At 47.5% G+C, this 19,640-nt stretch overlaps 1 protein-coding gene across 1 annotated transcript in view; it reads left to right on the top strand.

Annotated features, from left to right (window-relative positions):
- Window positions 1-9,193, top strand: part of SLC9A6 (solute carrier family 9 member A6) — a 24,178-nt gene extending 14,985 nt beyond the window's left edge. Inside the window, exons 10-18 of the mRNA XM_017741890.1 lie at window positions 1-29; window positions 254-341; window positions 547-660; window positions 2,233-2,344; window positions 2,721-2,874; window positions 3,042-3,072; window positions 4,276-4,355; window positions 4,970-5,075; window positions 5,875-9,193. Of these exons, the coding sequence (XP_017597379.1) occupies window positions 1-29; window positions 254-341; window positions 547-660; window positions 2,233-2,344; window positions 2,721-2,874; window positions 3,042-3,072; window positions 4,276-4,355; window positions 4,970-5,075; window positions 5,875-6,150 (990 nt within the window). The 3' untranslated portion in view covers window positions 6,151-9,193. The remainder of the gene's footprint in view (window positions 30-253; window positions 342-546; window positions 661-2,232; window positions 2,345-2,720; window positions 2,875-3,041; window positions 3,073-4,275; window positions 4,356-4,969; window positions 5,076-5,874) is intronic.
- Window positions 9,194-19,640: the final 10,447 nt, after the last annotated feature.

Below are 19,640 nucleotides of genomic sequence, written 5' to 3'. Positions count from 1 at the left end.
CTGCTAGCTGAAGCGTGTGGCTTTGCAGGGAAGCTCCAGCACAGCCCTGCCTCTGGGATGGAGATCTGCAGGGCTAATGGGGCCACTGAGTTTTGCTTCTCAGTATTGATGGCAGCCATGGCTCTCCCTCTGCTTGCAGATGTTTAATGATTCTGGGTTCTGGGGTTACTGCATTAAGTTCCCTACAGTCCTGGGGTGCAGCTCAGCTCCGTTTTCCTGACTAGGAGTCTAATGTGATGCTCTGCTCCCCAGGTGTGGTGGCTGTGCTCTTCTGTGGGATCACACAGGCCCATTATACCTATAACAACTTATCTACAGAGTCCCAACACAGAACTAAGCAGGTGAGAACTCCTCAGACCCCTTCAGTCTCTCTGAATTTCAATATTTTTCCTTCCCTCTGGCCAGAATTACATGCATCTGTCTTTTTACAGCTGCATTTCACTAGAGTTGCTTCTGCAGAAGTATTTATTGCATGACCGATGGGCTAACATGCTTTTCTTGTTAAATCTATATTATGTCTAACTCACTTTTGTTTTTCTCTTTCAGTTGTTTGAGCTTCTGAATTTCTTGGCAGAAAACTTCATCTTCTCCTACATGGGACTTGCACTGTTCACCTTCCAGAATCATGTCTTTAACCCTACCTTTGTGGTGGGGGCCTTCGTATCCTTTGGAGCCCAATTTGTAAGACAAAGAAAGAAAGGGAGAGGTGCCTCATTCCCAATTTGTGTTTTTCATTCAAATGAGTGGGTTTGTTTTTTTCAATCAGTCTGGCTTTATTTTTAAAAAGGGATTTCTGCCATGTAGTGGTGCCTTTGCTGGTTATTTTAAGAACACTGAGATTCTTTTTCCAGCTTTTCTGTTAATTTTTTTTTCTTCCCCGTCTTCTCTCCTCTCACGGGCATCCGAATCAGCTGCTGCAGGGACTTGTCATTCAATGTGACCATGATGCCAATGCCAGGCGTTGTCATGTGGCACCAGGAGGGGCTTTGCAAAGGGGGGGGCTTCCTGGTTTAGCTGTTTATTTCCTCTTTTCTATGCTAGTGCACTTGGTTAACCCTGAAAAAAGCCTTTTTTTGGTCAAACAGCACAGTTACAGCTACAGTAGGTGCCTCTGAATGATGTCATGAGAAAGGATTTCCCGTTCTGCAGGCTGATGCTAACAGGAACAAGGGCCCTGGTATGTCTCAGAAAAACAAGAATTTTGAAGGAATTTTTTTCATGTCACAGGGAAGCCAGTTAAATGTGCAGAATTATTTTCACCCTTTGCCAGCACTGAAGCAAGTTTATACTGATAAAACATTTTTGCCAATGCTGACCCATGGGTTTGCAGCAGGCTCAGGTGAATTTCTCTGATCAACTTTTGTGGGGTTGCAGTGGGGCAGAGGGTGTGGAGAGCAGAGAAATGCCATTTGGGCAGTTAAATTGGAATTTTGTGCTGTGCCTCTTCAGTGGGAACTGGCTAACTCGCTGATGAAATAGCTTATTCATGAGAGAGATCATGCAATATGTCTCTTATGCAAATTGTGATGTTCAGGAAAGAACATAAAATCTAGAAGCATTTTCCATATTATTCAAGGCTGTGCGGAATACTGGCTCCAAGATTATTTTTGCCATCTGGGTGCTGGTATTAAAAGACAAAGCTTCAAAGATAAAAAGCAGTATGAAGGAGCTGGTGATTCTTGTATCTCACAGGCTATGAAAACAGAGAGAGTATTAAGATTTTTTTTTTCCTTCTCAACGGCTGCTGCTTTCATTTTGCTGAATAATCTTTGGGAATGGGACTTGGCTTAAAGCTTCAAACCCAGCTGTGAAGTGTGGCATGCTGGGGAATGTCAGAGGGGTTGTCATAGCTGTGATAACTTGAGCTTCACAGAAGACAAATAATTCTTGGGGTGCCAAATGGACCTGGTAGCAGAGAGCGTACTGTGGTAAATGGTGGTTTTTCTCTCCTCTCACTTGTCTAACATGTCCTTTCATCATTTCCCTTGTTTATTTGTACTTGTCTCTGTATGATATTCCTGAATTGCAGTGTGTGCTGTGTTTCAGTGCGGCAGTAGCCTGCTCTTCCCACAGTGCTGTAGCACTCAGAGCTGGGTTATTATCTTTGCAGCCAGAGCACTGGTGTTTCTGCAGCTCTCAGTTTCTGTTGGGCAGTAGAAACTGGCTCTGTGTGCGGGTGGGATGTGATGGGAGACACAGGAAGAGCAATTTCCTTAACATGTACAAATACAGCTTGCTATCTTCCTAGGAAGAGCTGCCAATATTTACCCATTGTCATTTTTACTGAATTTGGGGAGAAGAAATAAGATTGGAACGAATTTGCAGCACATGATGATGTTTGCTGGTATGTTACTGCATCCTTCCTCTGACCGTGTGGCCCGCTGGCACTTCCTTGCCCCTGAGGACCTGGAAATATTCCTTATTCAACACTAAATCTCTTATGGGCAATGTCTGGAGGGGAGGCTGGGCAGGAAGGGGCTCAGTGGTTTGAGATGTAGGAATGAGCTCCTCCTGTCCTGCTTTGAATGCATGGCATAGGGCAGGAAGAGTGTTTGCCTTTCTGGGCTCGGAAAGAGGGGTGATAAAATCATCACTGTTCTCCCTTGGTGGTGGATGTCCCCAGCAGAGGGGCAGCAGGATGTAAACCCCAGATGGGAAGCTGGCCATGGGGGTGGCCTGTGCTTGGGCTGACACAGCTCCTCTGCTGTCCCTTCCCGCAGGGCTGCGAGGAGCCATGGCCTTCGCCCTGGCCATCCGTGACACGGCCACGTACGCCCGGCAGATGATGTTCAGCACGACCCTGCTCATCGTCTTCTTCACGGTGTGGGTGTTCGGTGGGGGCACCACGGCCATGCTGTCCTGCCTCAACATCCGGTGAGTGCAGGGCTCCCCTGACTCAGCACATCCTCCCCCTCGGCCTGCCCTCAGCTCAGGGTGCTCAGCTTTAAGAGACCAGAGGCTGATCTCATCGTTCCCCCTGGATCCCAACCTGCACTCCCTGGCACTGTGTGTGTGACACCTTTCTTGTTTTCTCCTCGCAGGGTCGGTGTGGATGCGGATCAGGAGAACGTGGTGAGTGTACTCTGCTGGGCACCTCTGCAGAGGAATCTGCACTGCACCCTCAGGGCAGGGTTTACATCCTGACCCTGGGGATGCCTTTCTGTACTTTGCTTCCTTCCAGCTGCGGGAGTTTTTAGCTCCCCAAGTGAAAGAGTTTGCAGTCAGTGGGAGTCTCAGCTTTTCTGTGGTCTCTGGTTTTCATGAGCCTTGTTTTGACTCAGCTGGAAAGAAGGGCTCAGAAGTAATGCTGGACTGTTTAGTCAGTCCACGTTGCTGCTGCAATAGATTCAGTCTCTCCCTTGCTGGGTTTGAAATAAATCCCAAAGTGAGCATGACATGGAGGCTCTGCCTCATCCTGGCGTCCAGGGCAGCACAGAAACACCATTTACTGACTCATTTTGTGTAGCATCTTCTGCCCATCTTTTACCCATGGGTACCCTCAGCCCCTGCTTACGCCCTTTTCCTGTGGATAGTTACATGGAAGCCTCAGAACCACTGACCACACTGAGATAAATGCTGGAGCCCCACAGCCTCGGGAGTTTTCCTGCCTGGTAGTTCCAGCTGTCTCATTCATGTGTCTGCAGCCTGGTCATGCTGTGGCTGTGGCTCTCCTTGGTTTCAGTGTGGATTCTGCACCTTGGAGATTCATTTTATTCAGAGCCATTTATTGGGCTGTTCACGTCCTGGAGAGGAAGCATCAAATGTGACAGGCAGCCCAGGGCCATAAATCTGTAAGCCAGATTTCTATGAAATACGTAATTGTATTCATAGTCCCCTCCAAACAGTTTCATACTTTTTTTCTCTGACTAAAAGGAATCCTGGAGTTCCCATAATGCACAATTATTTGCATACAGCAATATCAGGCGAGATCTGATGGAGGTTGGACCTGTCAGTCACTGTTAAATATGACGTCTGGGTGCAGCTGGCTCTGAGGCACTTTAAACCTTGGGGCCAGACACCAGAAGGCTCTAGCAGCAAAATGGTCACTGTGCTTTGATACCACCTCCCTAAGATGGTTGAATGCTGCTCAATGCAGCCAGTTGTGAACATCCTTATACACACAGCAGCCCAAAGGCTTCTTCTGAAGAGGCGATGGGAAAGTCTGTGTCTCTTTGTGTCCCCTGGGGATAATCCAGTGTCCCATGGGGTCTCCTAGCCCTGATCCAGGTCATGGCTTGTTGTCCTGCCCTTCTTTAATGTTTTGCTCTCCCACAGGGTGTCCCAGAGAGCGAGAGGAGGAGCACGAAGGCTGAGAGCGCTTGGCTTTTCCGCATGTGGTACAACTTCGATCACAAGTATCCTTGAGCTCCAGTTGGCATGTGCCATGTCAGATCCCACTGCCCAGACACCTCTCACTTGGACCATGACTTGCTCTCTGCTTGGCAGAGGAGCCAGTGTTTGCTTTCCCATGACATTGCTGTGTTTTGGTTTGCACCTACTTGTGTCTGTGGCTGCAAGAAATGACCATTCCCACCTGCTGTCAGTGGGAATGCAGCAGGAGTTCCATTCAAAGCTGGGCTCTCCAAGGTTGCAATCATGGGGGTCCTCAATCTCGGGGGCAGGCGGGCAGGAAGGGATGGGGGTTTTCTTATTTGCAGTCCCTCTTGGTAGATCTGTGCTTCTCCTCCCTTCCAGATGCTGTGCTGTGAGTTAGTGGAGGAGTGACGTCAGGCTGAGGGGCACAGGGTGATGGGACAAGCGATGCTGCTGAGCATCTTACCAGGACTGTGGCCTGCTGTGTTTCATTGCATTCTTGTTGCACACCATTACAACTTCTGTGATTCTACGCATTTGTGTCTCTTTGCTTTCTGTGCTTTCCTTGCAGTGCCGAGTCCTTCAGTGCTGCCATCTCACTCCTTGACTCACTGGCATGGCTCCATTCCTCTTTTTTCCTTAACCCTCTCCGTAGCTATCTAAAGCCTCTCCTGACACACAGTGGTCCCCCGCTGACCACCACGCTCCCGGGGTGCTGTGGGCCTGTTGCTCGGTGCCTGACAAGCCCACAGGCGTATGAGGTAAGTCCTTTAGTGTCCTTTCTGTCACAGTGTTTTGGGTTTGACATGTTGATGTTTCTCTTTTGGATGCTGTGCTGCAGCATCAAGCTGGGAGCATGAGGGAAATGAGACCTTGGGGCTGATGGGTGAGCTAATTCCCATGAGCATTTTGCTTTTCCAGCTCACTGTTGGGTCATGAAGGGGTTTGTGGTGTATTCATGGTGGTTCCTCAGTGACTGGCTCAGTGAAGTTGTCACAGCTGTCCTTCCCCAGGCCCAGTTGGGAGGAGACACAATTCCCTATCCCCTGCTTGCTTCCAGCCTTGCAGCTGAGCCATTCCTGCAGCCCTTTCAGCTGCATCACTCACAACCAGAAAGGTTGCCAGCATTGTCATGCCCAGGGGTCCCTCACAGTGGCAGCTGTCCATGCCAGGAGTCTTCTTGGCCTGTCTGCACAGTATCAGCATCAGGTTCCCTGACAAACCAGAAATGGCTGTGATGGGTCAGCAGTGCAGGTCCTGTGCTCATGAGTGTTTGGTCCTGTCACAGCCACTCACTGCTGCATTCCCTGTGTACCTGGCTATGGCACCAGAAAGAAGAGAGCTGGGAGGGCCCTTTTAGGCAGTCTGCAGAGAAGTTCTGCATGGTGTGAGTTACCTGGGCTCTGAGATGTGTGTGTGCCATGTCCGGTTCTGGTCATGGTCATGGCAGGAGAGTCTGTGACTCGGTGCCTGTGTCTCTGCTCAGTCACCATCACCATGCGATTGTAAATAGCTATTCCAGAAGAGTTTAACAGCACTTTCCTCCTGTTTGTTCCTCAGAATCAAGAGCAGCTGAAAGACGATGACTCCGACCTCATTCTGAACGACGGGGACATCAGCCTGACATATGGAGACTCCACGGTGAACACCGACTCGGTGGTGCCCGGCGGCGCATCCCGGCGGTTCGTGGGGAACAGCTCAGAGGATGCCCTAGACCGGGAGCTGGCTTTTGGGGACCATGAACTCGTAATCCGGGGAACACGCCTGGTCCTGCCCATGGATGATTCGGAGCCCCCGTCAAACGTCCTGGATAACGCAAGACACGGTCCAGCATAAGGTTGCTCGGTTTAATTCACAGTAATATTTGCATATATGATAAAGAAGTATGTACTACCTAAAGTCTAATGCATGTCTCAAAATGTCTAAGCTGTATAAATATTATTTATATGGTGTCAGAAGAATATAAATATTCTCTGCCAAGCACTTGCAAAGAACAAGCTGCAAATTTAAGTTAAAAACTGTGTTGACTGCACTATGTAGGGTGGAACTGTTTTAAGCGTAAGAGTCTTTTGCACACAGTGAGCTTCGTTAGTGTGTGATTTAATGAAGGGTTTAGTTCCCAGCGGGTAAGTAAAGGAGCTGTGACTCCCTGTTCATCCTCTGAACCTGGGAGAAGAGGGTGGGGAGTTGCTGGTGAGCAGTGGAAATTGCTTTCTAGTCAAATGAGGATTGTTGAGTTTCTTTTGGTCTCTGATCTTTGGATAGTCACGTTTGAAATATCAGCAAAAAATCTGCCCACAGACCCTCTTGCCAGGCAGTGGATGGTGATAAACTTGTTTCACTGTGGGAACCTGGAGACCTTCTGCTTTTTAGTGACCCTCTGCCCAAGCCCTGCTTTAGTGGGCTCATGGCAGACTCCAGCCAAAGCTGACAGCAGGTGGTGTCCAGCTGCTCAGATGGGAGAAGGAGAGAGGGATGGTTGGTGTCTGTAGTTGTGTTCAGGAGAAGGAGGCAATCCCACAGAAACTACACCAGGTGTGCACAGATTTTAGGTCTGAGTCCATCTTTCAGCTGTGGCTCAAGCAGCTTTCTAGAACCAGCTGTTAGATCCTCTTTTGGCAACTAAATTTCACATTTGGGAAGTAGCCATGTCTTTGCGCAGGCGAATCCCTGTCCTGGAGTCACAGTTGTAGCCAAGGTGTGCAGAGCTGCCACAGCTGCACTTGGGGCTGTGGAGCCCAGACAACCTCAAACTCGAGCTTTAGGGCTGCAGATCCACACGGTACCTCCGGAGCTCTCCAGAGGCATCCAGCTGGTACTGAAGGGGAGCCCTCCGTCCATCCTCCCACAGAGTCAAAAACCATTGCACTTTGTTTGATAACTCCTTAGCATGCTGTGTGTCTGCAGTCCCCACCCGACCTTTCTTGTGTCTCTTTATCATTTAATGAGAAATGTTTGCAAGTTGGTTTTTGGTTTTAATTTACGTTTTTATTTTCCAAGGAAGAGCACAGAACAATTTCCGATTTCATACTAGTGTTAAAGGATTTATTCTGTAGTTATGGGAATGGCTAAAGGTGCAGTGAAACTGTTAACCCTGACATCTTTTTTCTCCTGGAAAGGGGGAATCATGGAAATTTACTGTATGTAATTTTATTATCTATTTTATCTACAGTTTTTCTATACAAACCTTTCAGGGTTACTGGTGCACTACAGGCCCATTCTGGAGCTAACCCTCTCCAGAGGGCTTAAACAGAGGTATTTAAAATGAAAATACATGAAAGAGAGCCAGGTGAGTCTGAGCACTCACAGCTACTCATTAGCTGTCTTTGGAACAAACTCTGCATGTCTCAGGATGACCCTGAGACCTCAGAGCAGCGTCCCCACAGCTGTTTTCCCCAGCATCACCTGAGAATTGGAGGAGACAGGAAATCCTGACATTTCAAGTGTATATGTATAGTTGAGAAAATAAATCTATGCTTTTTTATTTTTTTTCATTTTCTCAGGTCTAAGTAACATTGCCTTAAATTTATGGATGTGAAACAATAATTATTTTGGCAGTTTATCCCCAAGAAAATGCTTTCTTTTTCCTTCTGAACAAAACGTGCAAGTGTTGCCATAGGACTTCCCTAGAAGCAGGGTAATGCTCTGTTTATATTTGGATATATTTGGGGCATCTTCCTTGCACCTGTAAATGGCATCCCGCTGTTAACAAAGTTGTTGGATTAGTGCTGGCCTTTGTTTCCTACTATGCAGGAATTCCATAAAGTGAGTGTGCATTTTATATGGTGTCTGTAACTTATCTTCGTGTGTTTAAAAAAAAAAACAAAAAAAGGAGAAAAAAAAAAAGTAGGAACCTGTTGATTTTAGGTTTACTGCATCACTTCTACATCCTGTTTTTTGTTTGTTCTGCCTTTTCGAAGAGGTATGATAAATAACTACCTCTTGTTTTTTCCTGTATAGCCTGACTATGAATTCAATTTACAGAGTTGGGGCAGCTGGAGGTGCAGGACAGTTCTGCTGCCCTGGGGCTCCCTCCCAGGCATTCCCAGCTGAGGTGCAAATTTGCTGCGAGGTGGCCTCAAGGTGATGTTTTCCCATGGCTGTGGTAGCATTCCTCTCTTTCTCTGACCCTTTGACTTCAGTAATTTGTTCACTCACTGTAAACTTGCCAAGGCATTACCCGTAAGTCTCAACTTTTTGCACCAATAACAGTTCAGTTAGTACATCAAAGGAAAAAAAGTTAACCAATGATGATTTTATGGGTTACCTTATGATCCATATATAATATAATCAGGATGTTTTGAATAGCCTTAATCAATGAATGAAATTCAAGAGTGATTTCATAAATGAATGGGATTCATCCTCAGCTGATTGTTTTCTTTGCTGGGCTGCAGCAGAGCACAGAGGAATGCCTGGTGTGTGGAGACAGAGCCCTGATGCTTTGTGCTGCAGATGGAGTTAAGGGTACCTTGGAGAATCAGGCTGAGACGTTTTGCCAAATAGATAAAACAGCCCTGAGAAGGCAGTTTACAGCCCCCACAAAGATTTAGAGAAGGTGCCCTTCTTCTGCAAATTGAATTTTCATGGTTTTTGCACATGAAAAAGCATTGTAGGTAAAGTTATGATTTGTACTGGTACTGTCAATTTGTGTGGTAATGGCATTAACCCTGTAGCTATGATGTTTGTGCAGCTGATCTGTGATAGCTGATGATCACTATTGGACCTTCTGTTTACACTGACTAAATCCTTTACTGTTGCATTGTACTGTGAAAGAAGGATTATGGGCCTATAAAAGATTATTATTTTTTTTTTTGGAATTGTGTGTACTGTTTCATTAATTCACACAGAAATAAATCTGTAGCAAAGTGACGACGTGCCACTTGACCTTCTGAGACCGGTTTGTTCATGGCCATGGCAGCAAGGACTGGAGGGCAGCTGGGCTGGGGCGCACACTCTGCCTTCACCCCAGCTCCTGGGACACACCTTCCTTGCAGGAGCAGGTGCTGGGGAGCAGAGCCATGCTGGTTTCCAAAAGCTCCTCCAGGAGCAGCAAATCCAGCTGGGATAGCGCTGCTTAGTCCCAGCCCTGGAGCAGAGTGGACCTGCATAGAGGCATCACCATGGGGTGTTTGCAAAATCAGGGTTCCTGAGCTTTCCCAGGCTTTTATATCCCCTGTCTGTTGAATTTGCATTTGGGCTCCTGGCTGGTGATTCTGCCCACTGACTCCCGCCTGTACCATTTCTTTTGGTGCCCTGTGCTGAAAAGGCAAGATATTCAAATGCTTTACAATCCTTCAGTACAGAGGGCACCTCAGAAACTTTTCAGGAATCTCTTTCTGAGGCCTTTGGTTCACAAAGGACAACTTTCATCCCTTGAATGGTGTGAAACCACGTTTTTACAGCTCTGCCTCACTGCAGGAAGGTAGCCCTGACACCTATTTAAACACACTTATCTCCCACCCATAGCAGCAGGCAGCCAAGGGGCTGTCTGTGCTGTTTTCCAAAGGGACTGTGGTCTTTGTGTGGGGTGATGAATCCTGAGCTGTCCTGCTGGGCTGTCCTAAAACTGAGATGGCAGCTCACAAAGTGAGTGAGAGGGACTTGCCCAGCATCACACTGGTTGTGGGTGGCCTGTGCTACTGGAAGTTACAGCAGTGGGACAGGAGACAAAGGTGTTATATTATTTTCTTGCTATGAAACGATGCTAATTCCATTGTACGCTCACACCTCAAAATCCTGACAGTCGGAATAAACACCACTAATCCCACTGGATACGTGCCATCCAGCCCAGCTTGGGTTGGACTCGGGCATGTAACTAAAACAAACAAGGACATCATTTAGCAATTGAACAAAATGCCTTTTGGCAGCTCTTCACCTTCCCAAACCCTCAGAAGAAGTGTAGCAGACCCTTTCAAAAGGATTGTTTCCGTGAAACAAGGTATGATTCAGGCCCTGCACCATTGGTGAGGGGTATCCCCAGCACCCAAAATATAGCTGGTGTGTATCCACCTCTGGTGTGTATCCACCCTCCACAGCACAGGCAGCTGCAGGTGGGCACCCACTGGGATAGGCTCACTGTGCCAGGAGCTGGCATGTTTTATCAGCCATGCAAACATATTTTGAATAGGTGCTGTTCAGAGGCGCAGCAAGCAGGGACAAGACAGTTCCCTGCATGGTCTGGGGAAGGGGGGGCTTTCTCTGCAGGCAGGTGCACAGAGCTGCCATTTGCTGGTTAGTCCCTGTTTTATTAGCTCTGCTCAGTTTGGGCTGATGAGGGGCAGTTTTCAGTCAGTACCATCTGTCCACCTTTATGTGGAGATCAGTAAAGCGCTGGGAAAGGGGCCAACACTGGGTATCTACAGCCTCAAAAAAATCACAGGGCTGCTTTTAGAGCAATCCTGTATTGCCATGCCCAAAGCCACAGACAGTTCCGCACACTTGGCTCTGCATCTCCACATCATGCTGGGGTAGCATTTATATGAGGAAAAATTTTTTTAAAAGCAAGGCTTTGATTCTTCTTCCTTATCTCATCATGGCCTGCAAGGAGCTCTGGTCCTCGCTGGGTCCTCTAGATGGCAATATTGGAAAGGACAGTAATTGTCCACCACCACGGTGTCCCTTCAGGTGCGGGCCATGCAGAGCCCACTGGCCCACCCCAGCTCCAGAGACCCTCCCCATCCCCTGCCATGTTCACCATACCTCATGCACCATCCAGCTGAGTCCTTATAGCACAAAGGAAAGGAGACCCTGTTGCAAGACCCACTGCTCTGACACCCTGAACCCCTTCACAGGAGCCACCACCTTCCAAACACCTGGGAGTCTGGAGGTACTCACAGACATCTCCCCTGCACCTTGTTTTCCCCTTTAAGCCCAGCTGCTTGTTGGCCAATTTTTTCCCTATTAAGCTTTCAGAATGAGAAGTTTAAGGTCAGTGGCCACAAGCTCATTGCAGGATGAGTTTTGGTCAGAGATGAGCTGCAGTCCTTGCTGAACTGCTGATGCATCTCAGAGCTGGTCCAACCGTACCCCAGCACTGAGCCTGCAAGGGCACCTTCCCCCACGTGCTCCCATGCCTCACAGGTGCTTGTCTCATATCACCTGGGCACTGGGCCACTCCTAGGACTAGGCTTTGCTGACATCTGCAGCCAGTTTGTGGTCATCATGTCTGTTTGCACTGTTGCAAGAGGACTTTCTCTTGTCACAACTCCAAAACAGTGCATCTCACCAGATGTGAGGAGTTTTGTGGAGGAAACTTCTTGGTGAGGTGAAGAGAGGAGGTGGGGGTGGAAGTGCCTCTCAGATGCCAGAGGGCCCGAATATAATCTCACAATAGTACATTGCAAAAAACATTTGGCCACATGTCTGTGATAGGAGAATAATTAGAAGACAAGGCAAGTAATATGGAAACAGAGAAATGGTGTCCTTGCTGACACCCCTAACAAAATCTGCCAAGCTGTTGAAGGAACCCAGGAACTGGGAATGTTTGTGTACTCTGTGTCCAGTGCAGGCGTAGCAACACTGCCAGGCACAAACACTGTGTATACCCCCTGCTTTCCACCTCCCTCCTCAGATGGGAGCCATGTGTGTGTCATTTATCCCAAAGGCATTTGCAACACACCTGGTACCTTCAGCCACATTAACATCAGAGGCTGCTTTGCACCTTGCTGGCAGGGGCAGTGCTGGGGACAGTCTGGCTCCTGGTACCCTACTCCCTGCCATGGCTAAGTGGGAAATGGCACACCAGCACAGTGGCTCTGATGTCCCTGAAAGCTCCTGAACCTCAGATAAGAAGTACAGCAAAGTCTCAGTGTGTTGGCTGCTGCAGAGGTGAGGTGTCAGGGTGAGGCTGTGACTGGAGAGATCAAAGCCAGGGAAAGCAGGATTCCAGCCGGTCACCACTCAGGGCTGCTGGAGGTCTGCTCTCAGAACAGTGTTTGGGGAGCAGCGACTCTGGAGCACGTTCCTTTGGGACCTGCAGTCCTTACACAGCCCCTCTTGGTGCTTTTCCTTTCTCCAGCCCTCATAGTCCCTGCACTTAGAACGTGGGTCAGAGGCTGCACTCTTAATGAGTGCAGGAGTCCTGTAAGGTTCAGGACTCTGGGGTAGCAAAGCCTTGAATCTGTTGTCCAATATTTAGACATGTGTATATACAAAAGGATTTGGTCTTTATTAATTGTCCTTTCATAGGAAATTCCACCAGCTCTCCTCCTCCCAGGGGTGCCAAGGATGCTCCAGCCCCAAGGAGCCCATATATGGTTGCAATCTCCTAATCTTGCATGTTCCACAATAGTGTGGTTGTGACTACTTTTAAGGATATGTGTGAACATTGCTCCCTTTCCTGTGTGCATAAACTCCCAGGAATGTGGAAAAAGATTACAAATGTGCATAAATTAAAGCTGTCAGCTCTGTACAGTGTGTCAGCCCTTCTACCTGCAGCAGCTAGGGTAGTTATGCCAACCTACCCACACAGGTGCTGTGCTGGGCAGGTCAGGCACTGCAGGGGAAAGGATGCTTTGAGAATAGGAAAACACCAACTGGCTGAGTGTGGAAACACTTGGCAATGTAAATGTGCCTGGGCTGAGACAGCAGCAAAGATTTTCTCTTGCCCTTCCTCCACCTAGTGCTGGTCTGAACCAAAATACACCTTTTCTGGGTAGTAGCTCCAAGGGTACAACCTTAAAGACAGCTAAGGACAGCAGGTCTCCACATCCTCACAGCATCCTCATTCCCTGCAGTGCCTTGAAGTATCTCCTCTGCACCCTTTGATGATGGATGGCTCAATCTGCTCTTCTGTAATACTGTTCACTCTTAGAATTCACAGAGGTACAAGAGGAAGGAGAACAAGAGATGCAGCATTACTTACTCTTCCCTTTTCTCAGGTAGTTAATATTAATCACTGGTGCTTTGGTTATGTTATGTGAATTCTCCCAGGTTCTGAAGCTTTGGAGATCTGCAAAAAGAGAGAAGTGGAAATGTCTGTGTATCTCTGTGACAGATGGGCCAGGTTTAATACAAATTTCTTCCCTTCTCCATGTACTCTGCTGTTATTTTTTAGCTTTGAAATAGCCCTGAACATCCTAAGGCTGTTTATCTAAATGATATCTGAGTGGTCTGAGGTCGCTATTTGCATTGGTGTACATTTCTCAAAGTGCAAAATCAAGGATTCCTCTGACAAGGCAGGTCAAGTGACACAGTTCTGCAGCTGTACCAGGTATGGCTGGATTATATTTTCCACCCCGACCAGTGTCTGCTGCTCACACAAAAATGTCCAAATTCTTACAAAAGGCAAACAAATTTCCCTTGTGATTGGTTTCTGCTCTGCACGGGCTGGGGCTTTGTTGCTGAGATATTTGCTGTTGATAAAATACCTCAGCTCTGGTCAGATGCCTTAGAGGGCTCAGGGCTATTGTCCTGCTAGAGAGAAGCCAAGCCAGTGGCACTGTGACATTCCTAAACTCAGCTCCATCAGAGACTTGTTGCTTCAGCTGCAACCTGTGCTCCGATGACAGAGCTGATAATAGACCAATTGTGCTCGTGACAAGGGTGAAGGGGTTGAGTGAAAAACCTCCCTGGAAAAAACGGATCATCCTGGCTTTACAGATATTTAGTTTGAGATTCCATAACTAGCATTTGGCCTCGGCAATGCTGGCAAGACTGAATTCCTTTGCTCTAGGGAGAAGAGCCCAGCTGGGGGCCAGGCAGTCCTGCCCAGATGGCACTGGAGCAGTTCTGTTTGCAGCAGCACGAGCTGGCTGGGCTGTCCTGGGAGCAGGGGCAAAACTTCTGCTGTGGATACACCACCATCAGAGAAGGATGCACTGGCTCCTCAGACACAGTTCTGCAGCTGTACCAGGTATGGCTGGATTATATTTTCCACCCCGACCAGTGTCTGCTGCTCACACAAAAATGTCCAAATTCTTACAAAAGGCAAACAAATTTCCCTTGTGATTGGTTTCTGCTCTGCACGGGCTGGGGCTTTGTTGCTGAGATATTTGCTGTTGATAAAATACCTCAGCTCTGGTCAGATGCCTTAGAGGGCTCAGGGCTATTGTCCTGCTAGAGAGAAGCCAAGCCAGTGGCACTGTGACATTCCTAAACTCAGCTCCATCAGAGACTTGTTGCTTCAGCTGCAACCTGTGCTCCGATGACAGAGCTGATAATAGACCAATTGTGCTCGTGACAAGGGTGAAGGGGTTGAGTGAAAAACCTCCCTGGAAAAAACGGATCATCCTGGCTTTACAGATATTTAGTTTGAGATTCCATAACTAGCATTTGGCCTCGGCAATGCTGGCAAGACTGAATTCCTTTGCTCTAGGGAGAAGAGCCCAGCTGGGGGCCAGGCAGTCCTGCCCAGATGGCACTGGAGCAGTTCTGTTTGCAGCAGCACGAGCTGGCTGGGCTGTCCTGGGAGCAGGGGCAAAACTTCTGCTGTGGATACACCACCATCAGAGAAGGATGCACTGGCTCCTCAGGATGGAAAAAGGAGCATCCACTGGCCTCCCCAGGAGTGGATCTGACTCAGGACACTGAGTGGAAATTATGGTCCAGCTGAAAGTCCTGGAGCATGACAAGCAGGACAGTTAATACCTGGACTCTCTGGCCGGCCATGCCTCTAATGCAGCGGAACGAGTAAAGCTGAGGCACAGCATGTAAATATTTATAGCCAGTTACCAGGTTTCATATTTGGCCAATCCCCTGTCCCTCCTGGCTCCTACCACTTGATGTTTGTGGCTCTGAGTTGCCAAGGACACTGGCAGGGGCAGGATCCTCTCTGCAGGGAGCCAGGGGCAATGCTGTGGCACTTCTCCAAGGCAGCAGCGCTGTCCAGAAGCACCCAGGGCTCTGACTGACCCTTCCTGCAGCCAGAGCTGGTTCTGGCTGCACTGCCACATCATAGCAGCACCCACTGCACCCACCAGCACCTGCGTCCCAGCCAGCAGCTTTGGGAAGGGGGACACGAGGCACTGACCAGCCCCCCAAAGTTGATCTGGCAGCATTTTTCACTGACTGGCTCAGGTTTGCCTGAGGGAAGTGGGGAAGGGAATGTGCAGAGCCCTTTTTGTCTTGGGACATGCCTCTGTCACCCCTCATGCTAGGGAGCTGCTCTCCTGAGCGGCTGCTTCGTCAAAATCTAAGCAGTCTGTGCAGAATTCTCATGTTCTTCCTCAGATCCAGAATATCTAATGCCAAATATTTTTCCCTGCTGTTGGTTCAGTTTCTTCTTCTGCTCCCAACCCTCACTTGAGCTGTTGAGAGAAAAAAAATCCCAATCTGCTTTTACTGAAGAGATTTATTTCAGTTTGGAAGTGGCAGGAAGACAGCTTCTCTGTAGCTGTGCATATGTCTAAGATCTTTCTCTTGGGTCTCTCAGTTTGACTTAAATCATCTTTAAATCACTTTTCTTCAGCAGAACTCAGCAAAGAAGTGAGTTCTGTCATTTTTACTTAAGACATGATTCCCAGAAAATTTGGTTTAAACCAAAGGCAACACACCCATGCTCCCTTTGTGCCAGCTAAACTAAGCCAGTTGAAAATCCCATCTGACTGGAAGGAGAACAAAAGTCCAGCACAGACAAATCTCCTTCACAGCTGGGTATCAAGTCTAAAATCTTTTGTTTGAGAAAGCTGCTTGACAGCTATTTACTGCAGCTCCTTCAGCACACTGAGCTCAGGAAATTGCATTCATAATTTCCTTAGTGCCAAATGGTTTGTAATTTTCCCATGACTATTTCTTTTTTTGTTTGTGAAACAAAGCCTCTGGAAATCTTACACAAATTTACTTTTCGCCCAAGTATGAAGCTAACATGAAGTATACAATTTAATGGGATACCATTCACTTGATTTTTTTGGCATAGCGAATAAAAACCCCAACCTTGTTTGTGACTAAGTTTTCCATCAACAATCTTGCAATTTTAATACAGTCTTTTTTTTAACAAAAGGAAAATTGATCTGATACATAAATTCAAAATGCTCATCTAGCCAGAGCTGTTGGACGCAAGGAGAAAGCAGAAATGGCGGAAAGGTGTGACCTGGCTTTTCCACATCACCATGAGTGCAGGTCTGAGCAGTAAGTATGATTCCCCATGCCTTTATGTGAAAGCCTTTGATTTATGCAGAGGCACTTGGGTGTGGTGAGCCAGGCTGGTGTTCGGTTCCAGCCCCTGGGACAGATCTCATCCATAGCCTTGGACAAGTGGCTGCTTTCTCCACTTTGCTGCTGGTGTAACCCTGGGCACCATATGGGTTGTTGGGGTTGGTACCTTGGAGCACACCAAATTTAAGCCTCTGCACAGATACAGATGCCATTAACTATCTCACTAAATATGACTTTCACTGGCATTAATTGTAAGTCACACAAAATCACTATGTAGGAGCCAGCAGAGCATTTAAGACTCCCAAGCTCAGGACTTTGCATCCAGAGAGACAAGGATGTGCTGGTGGCAGGTGCTGGAGGGGACTGGGGTGTGACTCTGCATCCCATCCCATGGACTGGAAGATACTGTGGCAGCAGAGGTTTGTGTGAGTCTATCGCAGTGGTTCCATGTCTCCAGCTCTGCTCTGGAGCTGGAATCTTCTTCATGGGGTGCTTTTGAGTCTGAAAGCTTGTCCTCTTACTACCTGTCTGTTGTTTCAAAGCCTGCATTTTAAACCTTCACATATCTTTGCCTCCCTAGGATGGAAGCAAAAAATACTATTATGTCTTTGTGTGCATGCAGGAACCTGAGGCACGCTGAGCAAATCCCTCCATTGTGGTCATACTGACAGGTGAAGGTGGCCACAAACGAGGGACTGCAGGAACTGAGCACCACTGCTCCTTTCTGGAGTGTGCCCACAGTGTTCCCAGCAGCCCTGGAGCCAGGCAGGCATTGCCTGAGGGGCTGATGTTATGACTCAGCCCAAGTCAAGCAAGCAGTTTGTACCATGATGAGGAATTTAATTTTGGTCCCCTGAACTGTAGCGAACACTGTGAGCCCCAGCCCATTCTGTGCCTGTTGTTTCTCATGTTCATGGAATGATCTAATCCAGTTGTACGTGTTTCTTTATGGTCCTCAGCTTTCTAATTGGTTTGATTTTAGCTGCAGACTCAAGCAAAATGAAATTTGTCATGCTTTGAAAATCTCCTCTGCTATTAAAACATGTCTTTTACTTATGTTAGCCTGTGGGTACCTTAAATGAATTTTTTCCTAGACTAAAATCTAAGCTAAAATTAATAAAGAAGCTTAATTTTGGTCTGATGCCTGGAAGCCATCTTTTCAAATCTGGAACATGAAACTCCTGGTGAGCCTCGCACCAAGGAAAAAGACCAACTTTAGGATAATTACGTATAGTAAGATAAAGATATACATGTGTCTATAATACGTATCATCACAAATCCCTTTGCTCTGCTTGAAGGAAAACCTGATACTATACTGCTACTTTACCTCGTCGCTATTAGAAACCTTTGTTAAACCTCTTTCAATAGGTATCCACCCAGGAATAGATAACTGATAAGGACCAAGAACCAAACCTTTTCTCAAATTTTATCTGTTTGGCTTATGCAAATACTCAAATATTTGATGGATTCCTGTTATTGTTTAATGTCTGGCCAAGATGTTTGCTGGAAGGGCCAAAGTCTGGAAACACTTAAGCAAACTGTGCCCCAGCAGTTGTTGAAGTCGATGGAAATTTACTTGACTTCAGCAGAGGGTGGCTCAAAAGTTCTAGTGATAGGAGTAGTTGTGAAGGAGAAAAGCTATTTTTTGCACAGGCCATTCCCCATGCTTCAGTTTGTGGGCTCTGCTCAGGGTTAGACAGGGTTTGCACAGACCATGAGGTCGGTGTGTGGGGATGCAGGGGCAGAGGTCTGCACTCACAGGGCTACGCTGTCCCGGGGATCTGGGCCCAGGTGAGTTGATGCCTGGGGCCACAAGCTGCCTGCTGCTCCCACATCCCTGCTTGTGATCCAGCAGGAAAAAACACCAGGACCCAGTACATGAATGTGGATGGAAATGCTGAAGTTCAAATGACCATAGAGCAGAAAACCTCAAGCCCTACCCTTGGCAGAAAACCTGGTGTGGTTGAATAGCCCCTTGCAGGCTGCAGATAAATAGCTGTGACTGTTGCCAACATTCCTTGAAAACTTAAATTGTTGCTGGAAAGACTGCTGGAAACCTTAGTTTCTCTTGCCTTTTCCAAAGGTAGCCTTGCTACAGTCAACAGATGGGTCCATTCCTGCAGGGCTCTGGTGCATCATCTTTTATAAATGGGAGTCACCTTTGTAATTTTCCATGCACAGAAGGAGCAACTTGTACTGGGAGAAGCATTTTGGACTCTGCTAAAGGACGCCAAGAGGGCTGACACGGCTGCTTCTCTTAATCTGATAGCTGAGCCATCCCTGCAGCTGCTTTTTAAAGGTGGGAACAACCTTTAGCTAGATCCCTTCTCCATGTGCAGATTCTGGTGTCACTCAGGAACATCTGAGTAGCAGTGATGTCACAAATAACACAGCCACTGTAATTACTCATGGGCTTACTCACTAGCAGGTTCTCAGCAGGTGATTGCCCAGCTTTTGGAAATCACCTTGATGCATTGATCCAGGTTTGCTGATGGTATCTTAGGGCTATGCTACAGAAATACTTTGACACTAAATTGGGGGAAGCTGAGTAGTCTTGTGGATGTCACCTAATTACAACCATAATCCTTTTTTTGTGGCTTGCTGTTTTGCCCACTAAAGTGAAAGAATCATTGAACCATAAAGACTGGAAAAAGCTTCTAAGATCAAGTACCACCATTAACCCAGCACTGCCAATCCCAGCTCTAAACCATGTCTCTGAGCACCACCATGTTTTTTGAACTCTCCCAGGGACAGCAGTTCCCCCACCTTCCTGGGCAGCCTGTTCCAATGTTTGACCACCCTTTGAGTGGAGAAATATTTCTTAATATTCAATCTAAACCTCCTGTGGTTCAACTTGAGGCCAGGACAACTTGGTCCTTTTCCGGTTTGCTCAACCTGTGATGAAGCACAACCCACTGATGTCCCTCAGCAATTTCACCCTCACTCACTTGCATATGTATGATTTCCAAACCACACTGATAGGAAGAATTGCAGCAGAAGCCCAGAGAGCTGAGAGATGTCTGTTTTTTGGCAGCCTGGCTGCTCCCACTGAGGATCACAGCCCACGGTATGTGGCCGACAGGTTGTGATGCTCTTCTTTGCATCAACTTGGACAGCTGCATGTTATGTATTTAAACTCCATGGAAAAGGCTTTGCATCACTGATGTTTTAACCACACCATTCCAAACCTTCCATAACCCCTCCCTTACTTACTCCCAGAGAGGAATGACTCT

The sequence above is a fragment of the Corvus brachyrhynchos genome, unplaced genomic scaffold (assembly GCF_000691975.1).
Source record: "Corvus brachyrhynchos isolate BGI_N302 unplaced genomic scaffold, ASM69197v1 scaffold220, whole genome shotgun sequence".
NCBI classification, from domain to species: Eukaryota; Metazoa; Chordata; class Aves; order Passeriformes; family Corvidae; genus Corvus; species Corvus brachyrhynchos.
This window is presented reverse-complemented; position numbering and strand designations above follow the sequence as displayed.